The sequence below is a fragment of the Fusarium phalaenopsidis genome (assembly GCF_050370095.1).
Source record: "Fusarium phalaenopsidis strain FUZ10S chromosome Unknown contig_32302, whole genome shotgun sequence".
NCBI classification, from domain to species: Eukaryota; Fungi; Ascomycota; class Sordariomycetes; order Hypocreales; family Nectriaceae; genus Fusarium; species Fusarium phalaenopsidis.
Window position 1 is genome coordinate 4,342,314 of NW_028145405.1, and position 15,170 is coordinate 4,357,483.

The 15,170-nt window shown below is 53.4% G+C and overlaps 3 protein-coding genes across 3 annotated transcripts; all 3 read left to right on the plus strand.

Moving 5' to 3' along the window:
- Positions 1–1,132: 1,132 nt before the first annotated feature.
- LRP88_08696 (amidase signature domain-containing protein) lies at positions 1,133–4,364 on the plus strand (the record flags this gene model as incomplete). Its single annotated transcript, XM_083245199.1, has 6 exons — positions 1,133–1,170; positions 1,254–2,637; positions 2,686–2,832; positions 3,455–3,557; positions 3,607–3,741; positions 3,811–4,364. 6 exons carry the CDS (start codon positions 1,133–1,135, stop codon positions 4,362–4,364), a joined length of 2,361 nt encoding a protein of 786 aa, XP_083099693.1.
- A 614-nt stretch (positions 4,365–4,978) lies between these two features.
- LRP88_08697 (WLM domain-containing protein) lies at positions 4,979–6,104 on the plus strand (the record flags this gene model as incomplete). The annotated part of the gene is made up of 3 exons (XM_083245200.1): positions 4,979–5,045; positions 5,099–5,739; positions 5,964–6,104. The coding sequence occupies 3 exons, from the start codon at positions 4,979–4,981 to the stop codon at positions 6,102–6,104; spliced, it is 849 nt and encodes a 282-aa protein (XP_083099694.1).
- A 4,040-nt stretch (positions 6,105–10,144) lies between these two features.
- Positions 10,145–14,408, plus strand: LRP88_08698 (uncharacterized protein; the record flags this gene model as incomplete). The annotated part of the gene is made up of 5 exons (XM_083245201.1): positions 10,145–11,987; positions 12,038–12,370; positions 12,423–13,564; positions 13,615–13,626; positions 13,680–14,408. 5 exons carry the CDS (start codon positions 10,145–10,147, stop codon positions 14,406–14,408), a joined length of 4,059 nt encoding a protein of 1,352 aa, XP_083099695.1.
- Between the last annotated feature and the right edge of the window lie 762 nt (positions 14,409–15,170).

The following is a 15,170-nucleotide window of genomic DNA, read 5'->3' on the forward strand; positions in this document are numbered from 1 at the left end:
AACAAGTCAAAGTGGACTAGGAACTCATCTACTGTTGCATGAACTTGGTGGAAACCAAAATATCGTTAAATCTCCCAATTCATGCAGCAACTTAGCTTAGTCAGAACTCGCAGGATCAATATCGCTGTCTCGCATGTGAATGCTGTGAAAACAGTGTGGTAATGGACTCCTTTTGGTGGATGGACGCATGACATGCGTCCAGGGCTCCAGGGTGGGCGGGTGTTGGAGACACCACACTGCTAAGCGCCTTGCAGGTCTACTCCGCCAACAGTGCTCAGTATACCACGTGATAGAGTCGTTTAAATTAACTGCATCTTCATGACTACATTTCCTTGCCATGCATTGTACCACCTATGTTACGTAACAAGGGCTTTCAGGTTGTCCAAGTTAGAGATGTCAGTAATAGGTGATGGATCTGTGTGTGATGGGGCGTCTCTGTGGGAACAACGACCTTCCTACTTGGCAAAGCACGAGGCACTCTGAATAACTGTTGGCCAGTGAGTTCCTCACGCTGGAATCGTTATCATTCAGCGAGTACGTGTAAGTCATGGACGTCCAGCCACAAGCGATCAACTACAAGATAAAGGGCGTGAAAGTGGATTGGTCTCGTCTCCACAAGACACCAAGATTTGGAATTCTCATGTCCTTCCCCTTTTCACCCAGATACGTGAAATGGTAAGGAGATGGTAGGATGATAATTCTTGGAAAGACTATTCAACGGGAATTTCTACATGTTTATATTTCTCTGTAAATATCTGAAAACCCAAGGCTGACCATTTTCGGATCTTTATCATCGGACGGCTCCCTATCTCGGCCTGGGGATCACTGCCGGAAAGTGGAGCACGGCCCCTCTAAACGGACGGTAGGAGCGGAGATGGACTGCGGGGGAGCCAATGGCTCAGCGGCTATCAGCGGCTCCACCCCCGGTTACCCAGCCCGGATCGGAGCTCGGCGACACTTGGCTTTATCTTGATATCTCGTGACCATCTGCTTCTTGTCCAACCCTCTTATACAGCTTTCATTGATCTTGTCTTTCCTTCAACTCATCCCTCTTCAACTCACATTCCCTTGAGCTTCATCCTGCTTGGTCTCAGTCTTGCTTGTCTATATACCCGGCCCTACATCCGCAATCATGTTTCTCTTGGACTATCTACAACATCAGCGAGATTGGTCAGTCTTTCTTTCAGAGGATGCATATACCTCGATATAATACCCAATCTATTCCAACGTCCATCCAACTAACACCATGTTAGTCAGTTCAAACAAGAACAACGTGCAAGCCGTATTCAAGGCCTTACATCCTACCATGCCCCCTTCAGTGTCTTGGACCGGGAAATAGTCAACAAGTCCATTGAGGAACTAGTCCAAGATGTACAGAAGGACCCTAGCAAGGCCGCAGACTACCTCCACACCTATGGCAAAGTTGCCCTCAAAGCACACGAGAAGACCAACTGTGTAACAGAGGTCTTGCTTTCTTCCGCTGAGAAGTGGCTTACCGATGGTTCCATCAACTTCAAGGGACCTCTGGCCGGCATCCCTGTGAGCTTGAAGGATACAATCGAGGTTGCCGGCTATGACAGCACAGTCGGAATGAGCATGTATGTGGGGAAGCCTGTCAAGGTTGATGGTAACACTGTGAGGATGCTCAAGGATGCTGGTGCTGTGCCATATGTCAAGACCAACGTTCCCATTACACTCCTGAGTTTCGAATCATCCAATGATGTGTGGGGAGAGACTTCGAACCCTTACAACAAAAAGTACACCGCAGGCGGCTCTACTGGAGGTGAGGGTGCTCTTCTTGCTCTCGGTGGCCGCATCGGCATTGGAAGCGATGTCGCCGGAAGTGTTCGCTGCCCAGCTCACTTCTCGGGAATCTATGCTCTCAAGTGCTCGACCGGAAGATGGATGAAGACAGGCATGGTCACCAGCATGCCCGGTCAGGATGGTGTACCAGCAGTCTACAGCCCTATGGCAAGAACGCTGAACGACTTGACGTACTTCACTCGATCAATCATTCAAATGAAGCCTTGGACTTACGACTACTCCTGCCACCCTCTTCCCTGGAGGTCAGACATTGAGCGGGATTTCGCGGAAAAGAAGAGTCTCCGAGTTGGCATTCTTCGAACAGACGGCGTCGTAGATCCAAGCCCTGCCTGCAAGAGAGCTCTGGAAATCACTGAAGCCGCTCTTCGGAAAGCAGGCCATGAGATCGTTGAGATCGACCCTCCTTCCTCGTATGAAGCTCTATGCCTCGCATCTATTCTCCTCTGCAGCGACGGTCTCGAGACAGTCAAGTCGTTCTTCCGATGGGGCGAGTGGAATGATCGCGGCGCAGCTCAGATGACCTACTACTTCAACCTACCTCGACCTCTTAAGTACCTGCACTACCTCTGGGTCAAGTACGTCCGACGGGATCCTGTTTGGGCTGGACTATTGCGCAACTGGCATCCCCAGTCTGGAAGCGAGATATGGAGACTCAACGCTAAGCGCGAGCTGTATAAGAGGAAGTGGTTCGACTGGTGGGACAAGTCTGGCGTCGACTGTTTGATTACCCCTCCTAACGCGACTCCGGCTGTCCCTCACAAGGGAATGCATGACGCCTGCAGTAGCTGTGGCTACACTTTCATGTTCAACTTGGTATGTTGCCCCGACTGTACTTTCATTGCATAGGCTAACCCGCTATAGCTCGACTACTCTGCCGGTGTCTTGCCAGTGACACATGTTGACAAGACCAAGGATCAACTGCCAGCTGGGTTCAAGCTGAAGAGTCTCAATGGTATTGCACAGGGGGCGTACAAGCTTTACGATGTGGACGCCATGCATGGCTTGCCTGTAGGTGTCCAGGTTGTTGGCCGCCGACTAGAAGAGGAGAAGGTATTGGCGATCATGAAGAGAGTGGAGGATGCTTTGGGTGAAGATAGATTCCCCCTACTAGAGCTCGATTAAATACGGGGGTATTGGGCAGTTTCCATCTAGTTGATAGGTTTGGAGGTTGGGGTATGCTATCTCGGAGACAGATCTGGAGTGGCATTTAGCCAATTCCACCGACAACCGGCGGGCATATGTAGCTAGTCCCTATCATGACCTGACGTAGACAAGATTGACGTGCCGATTATGCCGGATCTATGTTTTAGCGAATCAAAGCCATGCTTTAGGTCATGATGTTGGATGGTCAAGATCTGGGGGTGGAAATGTATTCTTGCAGGGTAGTTTCACGACTCCGATCTCGGCGCGAGCTCCAAGAACTTCTCCTCATCAGCCGTCAGCAAGCGACGCTCTCTCGGGTATAAAAGAACCAGGAAGTACTTTTTATCTGAATACAAAGTTCCAAACACAATTGCTCGATCAATCGCCTGTTACACTTCAATCATGGCTCAAGAAAAGGATATGTGGTCTTCCAAGGTGCATTCCCCACTTTCTCTGGAGATAGCTTCATCACTTACACGCGCGATAGGCCTACCAGAACTCAGCATCCTTTGTGCCCAAGCTTGCGACAAAAGTGATTGGATGGCTTGATCTTCAAAAAGACGACGTGCTTCTCGACATTGGATGCGGCGGTGAATATTTATCTCCCTTTTGGCTAACCTAAGCTGATCATCCATCCAGATGGCATATTAAATATCGAATTCGCCAAGATCCTGGCTCAAGGTAGTGGCTCGATGCACGGCGTTGATAGCTCGCCTAGTATGATCGAGGCTGCTCAAGAGCTCTGCAAGGATGCCAAGAACTCTACCTTTGAGAGTAGGTGCCCCCAGCGTTGTTCAGAATATAATTTTGTTGTTCCTGATTTAGTGTATTGACTTGCTATAGCTATCGATGCCACCCAGCTCGTCTCTAAACCAGAGCTCCAGAAAGGAACTTTCACCAAAGCCTTCTCTAACGCAGCCATGCACTGGATCCTGCGGCCAGAGGACACCAGGGCCCAGTTCTTCAAGGGTGTGTATGCAGCTCTCGCACCTGGTGGCACCTTTGTATTCGAGATGGGTGGTCTTGGAAACGTCTCTGAGATGCGGACAGCGGTCCTTGGCGCCGTGGCTCGCCGCGTCGGAATGGAAGCTGCACTGGTGGCCGACCCTTGGTTCTTCCCAGACGAAGCCTGGGCAACAAAGTTCTTGGAGGAGGCAGGCTTTGTGGTTGAGCGGGCCGAGCGTGAGTGGCGGCCTACACCCGCTGATAAGGGTGGTGTGGAGGGCTGGATACGGCTGATGGCTAGCAAACTGCTAGATGCTGTTCCAGGGGAAGTGGAGAGAGAAGCAGCGGTACAGGAGTGCATAGAGGTACTGCGTGAAGTTTGCCGGAACCCCGGAGGAGGAGAGATGATTTCCTATGTTAGACTGAGGGCTATGGCTCGGAAGCCGGAATGAGATGATCCTAACATGGAACTCACCGGAATTATGGGAAAAGGGCTCACTTCAGCACGTGAAAGAAAATATCTGACCGGATGATAATACGAAACAGGCTCCCAGCCACGTTACCTGGCGATATCCGCTTCGACTCGAGTAGAATTGAAGTGAGTGAGCTCATGGAAGTTCGTTGTATGCGATGGTGATTAGTCATCGCCTAGAGAAACCGGGAAATTTCTAGGCTGATTCCGTCAGCCTCCACGACCTCTCTCCAACACTGAACGTATGCTCAACTGCCTTGAGGGGCAAACGGCTCAAGGCACCTGTCACTTGACGTGGCCAGATCATCATCACTGGCGCAGAAATGAGTCGATAATCATCGTCGACTGATGCCCACACTCGCTAGTTAATCGACATCACCGTCGCTTTCAGCATACGCCCGTTGACCCATTTGCCCGTCGTGATATTTGCACTTCTCACCTGAAAGCTTGCTGCCGAGACTGGTAGCTACAACCCCAATAACGATGGCCGAACACGATGCGTTGGTACTTTCGTACGTTCACTTGAACAACTTCCCGAGAGCAAGCGATGCCCTGCATACTTTGAAAAAGGTGGCCTCTTTGGTCAAACCCATCATGAGAGCGCGCAACTGGAAGGTCCGGGAACTGGCCGAATTCTATCCCGAGCAGGGAAACCTCCTAGGTTCGTGTGCATGGCGCCCGTAGAACTGCAGCCCGTATTGAACATGGATATAGGTCTCAACGTAAACCGAGGTATGAAGATATGCCTGCGCTTGCGGCATGCTGGCGACCGGAACCAGTTCATGTCCATCGAGAGCGTCGTCGATACTATGCTTCATGAGCTATCACACATCGTGCACGATGCCCACGATTCAAAATTCCACGCTCTCTGGGACCAACTCCGTGACGAACACCAGGGCCTGGTTCTCAAGGGATATACTGGTGAAGGGTTCCTGTCTGAGGGCCATCGGCTGGGAGGTTCCAGAATGCCCCAACGCGAAGCTCGTCGGCTGGCGCGAGAAGCTGCTGAGAAGCGTCGAGCTCGATCTGGTGGCACTGGCTCTGGAAAACGTCTGGGAGGAGCTGGTCCCCGGCCGGGCGAGAATATTCGCAGCGTCATTGCAGATGCAGCTGAGCGACGAAACAGGACCCTCCGTGGTTGCGCAACGGATAACCTCGACGAGTCTCAGATCCGGAACATTGCTGATGCCGCTACAAGGAACGGCTTCCGAACACAGGCCGAAGAGGATGAGGCCAATGACGCAGCTATCGCGCAGGCTCTCTGGGAGTTGGTGCAGGAGGATGAACAGGCCAAGTATGGAAGCAGTTATATACCCCCAACTGCGAGCAATCCAACTGGCAATGGCGGTGGTGCAGTGATGAGGGACCAAGGGGGACCCAGTAGTTCGGGGTCTAGACGATCTTTGGGCAATACGGCCGATAGAGAGGGACATGGTTCCAACGTTGCAGCGAGAGAACCTCGAGGATGGACATGCGACACTTGCACACTACACAATCCCGTCACCTTTCTTTGTTGTGATGCCTGCGGGATGGAGCGGCCCGCAAAGGCAACGCAGGCTATAGACAATCGCCGATCCAGATCGCCAAAACCTGGAAGAAGACCGGTTGTTGTCGACTTGACTCAGAGCCCGCCGCGAGATCGACAGCAGAGCACTACCGCCTCACGGACGACAAGACCGGCGGCGAAAGCTTCCTCCGTGCCTCAGACATGGCAGTGTAGCTTTTGTGGGACAGAGATGGAGAGGCAATGGTGGACCTGCTCAACCTGTGGAAAGATGAAGGAGAGTTCAGGATAGGCCGACGCTTACATCGTCGGTGGTTAGTAGGCGATGGATAACCTGAATTGAAGAATTGATACCCCTTGAACCCTGCTCCTGATTCTTGCTTCGGTCAGCGATGACTTCATCGCGGCAGATTGAGCGAGCATCGAGCCCACCGCGGCTGCTTGGCCTGGCCTGTAAGGCTCTGCTGGCCTCTGTCGGTATGGGCTCACGACAGCCAGGCATTTCGGGGCAAAGCCAGGGCGCAGGGGTCGAACATCAGATCGTGACCCTGAGATTCCCAGGGAAGATGACGTTGGGAGCTTTGCAGCTTTAGGGAAAGCGTCGATCGAAACTGGAGATGATCTGCGGCGCGGGCTCGGACGCCATCGGAGCTTTATGGCGATTGGACCTTAGCAGACGAGGCAGGAGAACCGGTGGTTTGGGGGAGATGAACTTGGGTTAAACGAGAAGAACGGGACGCCTACGCTTGAAGCGGCTGTCCAGAAACAACCGATCTGTGAGAGCCCCATGGACCCGTGAATACAACCTTTTCGCTCATGGTGGTTCGAGATGATGACCCACCACATCCACAGAGGACCTTGCCCTGTTCGCACAGTCTCAGATAAGCAACATGATTGTATCCAGCATAGGCATGTATCAGGGAATGGGCAGCCAAGGCAGAACGGGGCCTGTAGCCCTCTCGCTTTGCCAGGAGAACGTGGATGGCATTGGTCTAGCCGATGGGTTCTAGACGGCCATGGACCCAAGGCCAGACCACAATAGACCTCGACAACCCTCGTCTGCCGCCCTTTAAAACCCATTCAGAGGGCCACAAATGGACAGAGACATGTTGGCGCAAGCCGCGGGCTAGGGTGAGCACGTTCGGAGCGTATTTTGGTAAAACAGACGCTTGGCCGCGTGCTTGGCGTTTGGGAAGCCATCTCTTGCTTCTGCAACCGAGGGGATTCAGTAACGAGGATCCCGATTCATGAGCACGCTCATGAGCCGACGGCTGCATGCAAACAAGGCCAGGGACTTGCCGGCCGACGATCTTGCCACTGGAAACGCACGGAAACCCTCGACCCTTAAGCTGCCAGTCCCGGTCGAGGTTAAGAACTGCTGGCTGGAGCCGAATCGGGGTGCGAGTGGATTTGATCAGCTCTGCATGCCTTGGTGCGAGAAGTCTCTTGCTGTTGTTTTGCTTTTTGTCCCCGTCCCTTCTCTCGCTCAGTCGTCGTTGGATCCTTCGCGCGGTGCCTGAAAGAGGGCCGTCTCATTCGTCGGTTCCCGCGATCTCCTGTGTCGTGCATTTTCTGGAGTGGGGTGCCGCGACAGATGGACAGGGCCGGCATGCGGGTGTGACTGACTGCAACCCAGGTAGCGAAGCGGTCGTGTGTTTGTGTGGGAGCGTGCGGGAGAGGGCATCAGCAATGGGAGGTGTAGGAGCCATTGGCTTTGGCTTGGTGTTGAAGAGATGCCCAATTGCCGCTGCAAAGACAGCAAGCAGCATTCACGGTTGGGTATCCGTACCTTCAAGCTACTGTACTTGTTAGTGTCGACGTCTAGCCGGTGGTGGATAGACGCAGAATTCGTCCGGTGTCAGGCGGTTTAGCCATGTAGACAGCGTCTGTGCCAAGTAAGCGCTGCTGACAAGTGGGTGTGCTTCACATGCTCCCTTCCAACAGCGGATTTGGAAAATCCATGATGATGACCAGGGTCATGTTTGAATTTGAAATGCGGCCGATGGTCGGTCGAGATGGATGGAGTGTTGGAGGAGCGGAAGGGAGGTGGAGGTGGAGATGGAGAGAGGGAGAAACGCCAAAGCTTGGCTGGATGGGGCCCTCTTTCGCCACTGGCGCTGTCGGGGTGTGGGCGGGTTCCATGGAGTGTTTTAGTGAACGCCCAACACCACAGCTCGCTGTGCTACGCAGTAGCTCATGTTGTAGCTCCTGCTAGCAATTAAGCCTGGGCTTCCATTGTGAGATCGAGTCGACTCAACTCCAAGCTCTAAATAACTGGATGGCCGGCAGCAGCCGCGAGGAAATCGCCGAAGAGTCGAGTGACAGCTACCGTCGATCAGATCAGAGGGACGGGGATTAACCTGCCCTTTCTAGCCGACGTGCAGGGTTGCAGTCTAGGCTGGTGACTTATGGGAACCGTCAGGCCGGCATCAACTTTGTGGTGTTGTTGGTGTTGCCAGGATCGAGGATATCCAACCACATGGGACGGATCCGCGCAAACCTTTCCACTGCGTGACACCCTGCTCATTTGTGGACTGGTAGAGTGGCAGTAGGCTCAGATAGTGCTAACCGCCCTGTCCCGGTACCTGACTTGGCGACCTTGGGCACACACTGGACTGGACAGCTCAGATAGAAGCTCCATCTCGCCGTCGCCCTTGACCTTGAGAAAGAATGGAACGGCCAAGGTTGGAACGGCCAAGGTTGGAACGACCGGGCTCTAGGTTCTTGGGTAAGGTGTGTTGAGCGGATTGTTCTCATTGCTACGTAAGGCCGTCGTATTGTGGACTCTTTTCTCCAGGCCGAGAACCTACAGTACCTCTAACAGCAGCTTATCTGCAGCAGGCGAGCTCTTGGTGCTAGCTGGGAGGTCATCTGTGCTAACAAGCTTCCCGTCGCCCTTCGGACCACCAAGGCTAAGGTAGTCCCGATTCTGGGCTTCACCGAACAGAGTGCTTGGGCTGATATCCAACTCGGTCCGCCATCTGACCCTCTGCGGCCGTGCGATGGATGGATGGCATAGCGTCTGTGCCATCAGAGACACAACGACTTCTCTCGCGTGAACCGGCCTGCTCACCGCAGAAATCAGGGCTTGCCAGGCCATGCCATTGTCGTCCTCGATCGGCATTTAGACACAAGGCGTGGCCCCACGCGTGGAGGCGATCCCGACCCTGGCCAAGCCTGGCACGCCGCGGCGGCCAGTCGAGGGTCCGACAGTGCCCCACCTCGCAGCATCTCACCTACCCTCACGCCCCCCAAAGAGCAAAGAGGTGCGCCCCCGGAGCCCGCAACACCCCGTAAGGCCACCCCGTTCAGGCGTTGGACCCTCGTAAGCCCCCGCCCGTCGGTGCTCTTTCAACTGCATGGATGGTGGCCGTCCCGCCGTGTCGTCTCAGCTTGTGCCCCCAGCCCGCAGAAGGTGTCAATTCAGGGTCCCCATCCATCTCAGGGCCCTTCTTCCACCCCTTCGTCTGAACGGACAATCTATTGCCTATTCTATCCTTTCGAGCAAGTTGCATTAAGCATTGCTCTTTGCCCATTCGTGCCGTGTCGGATCTGCTCTGCTCTGGAAGGGCGCTCCGGGTTAACCCATCCACCGTCCAGACCTTCCTTGTCTTCTCCTCTCGGTTCTGGGCTTCAGTCCCATCGTCCTTTTACACCTTTAGCTGTCTTGTCTCCAACCGTCCTAGATCGCCTCGACCTAGATCGCGGCTGCTCGCCTGCCAGAGTCTGCCAGCTCTACGCTCCTCGGCCATCACGGAACCTTCTCCGTCGTCTCGACCGGAGCTGCTGGATTCCAGGTTGACTGGGCGATAGAGGGCATCCCACTGTTGCCTGACCTCACCTCACCTCACCTGAGCGAGCTGGTCGGATAACACCTTCCAAAAGTTAAATCCTGTTCCCGTCGACGCCGCATCCAGAAGACCTAGCTAGGCCCCTCGCTACGGCCTGTCTCACTCAGCATATCCCACCTTTGCGCCATGCCAATTCCCCGTCGACGGTCACTTGTCGATTCGTGGTAGAGAAAGCTTCGCCGCCCACTTGCCGTCGTCTAGACCCTGTCTCAGTCTCGAGGTCGAGGTCGTCCGCGTCGCGAGAGGGTTAGACATTGCTCCCCACGCCCATTGCGGCGCCATCTTTCCACTCTTGACTTCTTTCTTGGATATTCTATTTTGTTACCTCTAACTATTGCTCCTGTTCGACTCTCAAGTCGCTTAACACGGCTCGTTCTCGATGCCTCGTGAACGGGCAGAACCGACATGAGCCCTCCCGAACAACTTCGCTCCAGCAGCCAATCCCGAGCTATTAGGCCCGCCGCAGCTGTGAACGACACTGGTTTTCCATTGAGCCGCTCCGAGTCACATCCTAATCACATCCAGGCGCCTGTTCCAACCGCTGTTAACCCTGCGCGACCGAGAGCTGCCGCGGACCTGGTGAACGAATCCAACCGTCAAGATGGTAGCCCACGCCTGCTTGGTGGAGGACGCTTCCTTCGGGACCCCCTCGGAGACGGCTCGAGGTCGCCATCCCAGAGCCCATTTCGCCTAAATATGCCCGCCATCTCACCCGGTCAACTCGCCTTCTCAGCTATGCAGTACCTACCGGTGCCGACAATGGTTCTTAACAATCTCAAGACGGTTGTTTTGGCTAATGAGGCAATGGGTCGAATGCTGGGAATAGTTACAGAAGATTCGGACGAGGAGGATGTATCCACTATCGAACATCTGCGGGGCCAGTCCCTCTCTCAGGTCGGAGTCGATATCTTACAAGACGGACAGCCTGTGTGGGCGACATGGGAAGCTTTCTTTGAAACCTTGGTCGACGAGATGGGCGTACGAGCACCGGCGAGAGATTCGAGACAACACTCCCAGTCAGGTGGCGACGCAACACCAACCACTAGTACCATGCCCACCCCCGAGAGCCGTCCCAGCCCTCCTGCTCGCCAGACCCAGGATGCCGTTGTTGAGGTCGTCATCACCAGGAAAGGTATCAGCAGAACTTCCTTCGACAATAGGTATAAAGCCAAGGAGTCAGACTACCAGGTCTTTGCCAAGATGATCATAACTATCTGGGAGCTCGAGGATCGGCAAGCTTTCTTCACGCTGACCTTTACCAACACCCAATCGCCAAAGTCGACGCTCTCTAACACAAAGAAACCCATCGCGAGACCGAGTATCCTTGAGGCTGCCGAGCGGAAGTCCATCTCCCACTCCAACCCATCCTCAGTCGCATCCAGCAGAGACTCGAACTCACCCTCGTTTCACAGCCCTGGCATTGTCACCATGTCTTCGAGCCCCTTTCCCCCGATGGGACCTCCATCCGTTGCGTCCCATTCTAGCACACCATCGCTCCTACAGAAGATGCTGCTGATGAAAGACGCCTTATTAAACAACACCCAGATGCCTATCCTTGCAATGTGGAAGGACGGTAGTGTCACGTTCCCCAACTCTGCGGCTCGCAAATTGTTTGAGAAGGATGCACCGCTTGACACCTCAGTCAATGGCTTCGATCTCCTTCAGTACTGGCACATTTATACCGAGGACTTTTCTCGCCGATTGGATGTTACAGAATATCCCATCTCGACTTTGCTCAAGACTGAGACTCCTTTTAGCGGTACTCGCGTAGGAATGTATGATGAGGCTGGAAAGAAGCTGGTTTTCGACGTGCTTGGGGAGGCGATCCGGGACGATTCAACAGGTGACTTCCTTGCTGGCGTTGTCACGGGACGCGATGTTACCGTTATGACAGAAGAGATCACACAGATCAAGGAGCGGGATGAGGAACGATTTAAGCTCATCTGCGACACGATGCCTCAACTGGTCTGGACGGCAACCTCGGACGGCCTGGTGGACTTTTGGAACACTCGGTTCTACAACTACTCAGGACTAACTCCAGAGAATAGCCTCGGCAAGTCATGGGTGAATGCTTTCCACCCGGATGACCTGGTCGAGGCTCAAAGAAGGTGGAAACATTCTCTGAATACGGGCGACCCCTACATGACGGAATACCGATGCCAAAGCAGAGATGGGCACTGGCGCTGGTTCCTCGGACGGGCATTACCTCAACGCAACAAGGAGACTGGCAAGGTTGAGAGGTGGTTTGGTAAGTTGCATGCTAACGTTGTGCCATCCCCTGACTAAACTTGGAATTAGGGACTTGTACCGACGTTCACGAGAGCATTCAGACCAAAATGAATGCCAAGCGTACACGCCAGCAGCTGCTCAGCGTTATCGCCCACTCCCATGTTACTATCTTCACTGTCGACCCGAAGCGCCGAGTGACGATGCTTGAAGGCGCGTTGATTTGGAACAATACCCACGAAGAGAACCATGATGGAACGAGGTGGTTCGTCGGAGAGAACATGTACAAGGTGTTCAACCGTCTGACCGCACAACTTGCCGACGGCGAACGCCCAGAGTTCCTGGAGCCCATCGAGCTGATTCTTGACGGGCAAGTTGCCGAAGATGTCAAGGAACACGGGATCGGTAAGACTTGACCAAGTTTGAATGCCAGTAGCCCTCTTCTAACTTTGAATAGACGATCGTTGGTATAGGACTCGTTTCCTCCCTATGCTGGGCAAAAAGACTCAAGAAAGCGGTGCAAAGAACGATACGTATATCGAGGGCGTTATCGGCGTCATCATGGATGTCACAGAGCTCAAGAGCCGCGAACAAGCACTGGAGAAGCAGTCCAAGGAGAAGCGAAAGGCCATCGCTAACGAGGCAGCCGCCAAGGAAGCCAACAGACTCAAGAGTCAGTTCCTGGCCAACATGTCTCACGAAATCCGGACGCCTATCACAGGTGTATTGGGAATGGCCGAGCTACTCGCTGGAATGCACTTGGACGAGGAACAGCAAGAATACGTTGAAAACATCCAAAGCTCAGCAACCTCTCTCCTCACCGTCATCAATGACATCTTGGACTTTTCAAAGGTGGAGTCGGGGCGCCTCGACATTGAAGAAGTACAATTCTCGCTGTCTCACATTGTCAAGGAGGTGGGAAGAATGTTGCAGTTCGCCGTGGAACGCAAGAATCTCGATTTCCAATCAGATATCGGGGACGGCATCGAAAACGACCTGGTTGTTATTGGAGATCCTGGACGCGTACGACAGATCCTCACGAATCTCTTGACCAACAGCATCAAGTTCACAAATCAAGGATACGTTAGGTTCTCAGTGGTTGCGGAGAAGGAAACGGCCGAATCCATCGAGGTCAGGTTCACGGTTGAAGATACGGGGATTGGTATTCAAGACGAGGTTCGGAAGAAGTTGTTCCAGCCGTTCAGCCAAGGCGACGCATCAACCGCAAGACGATTCGGAGGCACTGGACTGGGTTTGACCATTTGCAAGAACTTGTTGGATTTGATGCACGGACGGATCTCGCTAGAGTCCAACGTTGGTGTTGGAACCCGAGCGACGTTCTGGATCCCCTTCAACAAGCCAAGTGGCCCGGCAGAAGCTGGCCTTGCTAACGCGGGCGCTATTCCTGACCGCCTTCAATCTGAGTTGAGCATGTCTTGCAATAGCTCGGAGTATGATCAAATTGTCGGCACCCCTCCGGCGTCTGATGGAATGCAAGGAGGCTCCTCAGGATCTCGCCGGGCCCGGTTCGGCATCTCATCATCATCAAGCCCTGACCAAGAGCTGCCCCCGTCAGAAAGAGCCAAGATTCACATCTTGGTGGTCGAAGACAAGTAAGTCATGGATGAATCGAATAGAGGAGCCTAGAGCTAACTGTGACAGTCCCATCAACCAGAAAATTGCGACCAAAACCATCGGTCGACTTGGCTTCCAGGTGACGGCTGCCTGGAATGGAAAGGAAGCCCTGGAATATCTCTCTGGTGTTCATCAAGGCACCAAACCCAAGCCGGATATCATCTTGATGGATGTGCAGATGCCCATCATTGATGGATACAAGTGTACACACTTGCTGAGGCACCACCTCCCCTACAAACCTATCGTCCAAGATGTCCCTATCGTGGCCATGACAGCATCGGCGATCCAGGGCGATCGAGAGAAGTGCACTAGGGCTGGTATGGATGACTACTTGGCCAAGCCTGTTCGGAGCGTCATACTAGAGAAGATGCTGCTTCGATGGTGCCATGCTCGGCGTCGGGCATCCACAGCGCCGGATCCTTCCGCATCGGACTGTTCAGAGATGAGCGAACACTGTGATAACGCAGATATTCCACATGTCGGCATCGACGAAAACGACATGCCTCCTGTTGGACGCACGTCCGAAGATTTCAACAACAGCCCCATTACACCCCGGCCGTTGACGACAAACGGACAGAACGAGCCATCCCCTTTCGATACCACGGCTCCGGAACTTGCGCCTCAGTTGCGGCGGCCGGAGGGAGAGACTGAATGGTCAAATAGGCTTCAAGAGACCAAGCTCATCGACGCTGCGGGTGGGCCAGCGAGCTATCGAAGGAACTCGTACCAAGAACTACAGACTGGGGATTCATTGACGGAGGAGAACATCAGCAAGCTAAGGAGCGGTAACCAAGCGCCACGCCGGTAGAATGACAAGAACGTTTGGGACCCACAGCGCATTGGTCACATATGGACTGATGTATGGAGCTATCGAGGACTACATCGGCGATCTGGTTGGTCATGTTTTGTCAACACATCTACTGCTTCTCCGGTACGCACGGAGTAGCCTTCATCTTCTTTTCTCTACTCGAGCATTTGCAAAGAAAAACATGCATTGCATGACGGGTTGGCGTTGGAGCAGGTCTTCTCTCTTTCACAGCGGAGAGGTCACAGAACTGCAGAGCACATACGATTCAAAAGCTTGGGGGTGGGGGCTTTACAACAACTTGATTTAGGAGGCTCATGCTTGTTTTTTTTTGCCCATTTTATTTTTTTCGCTTCTTTTTTTCTCGGAGAAATCATAGACGGTTCATCATTTTTATGAGAAAAAACGGGATCACCCGCATACGCCGGTGGGATCGGATGGGAGGGGGGCCAAAGGAGGAAACTATTTGGATCAGGACGACTTGGAATGGCATGATTTGATTAGCAGGAGGTCGGCATTTGGAGGTGGCATGTTTTTAATGAGCCATGTGGTAAGTAAAGTACAGTAGGTAGGCAACGATGAATGATGGATGATACCTCTTTTTCTGTTATACCGCCTTTCTCGATATGACCCTCGACAAGCATAGCATATTGAACCCTCATTACCCCGACACTCCTCGCTTGCTTGTTTGCTTGCTTCTCGCTAACTGATAGATCCATTTTACCAATCATGTTACACAGCCTCTCTTGCTCTTGTGCGCTGGCA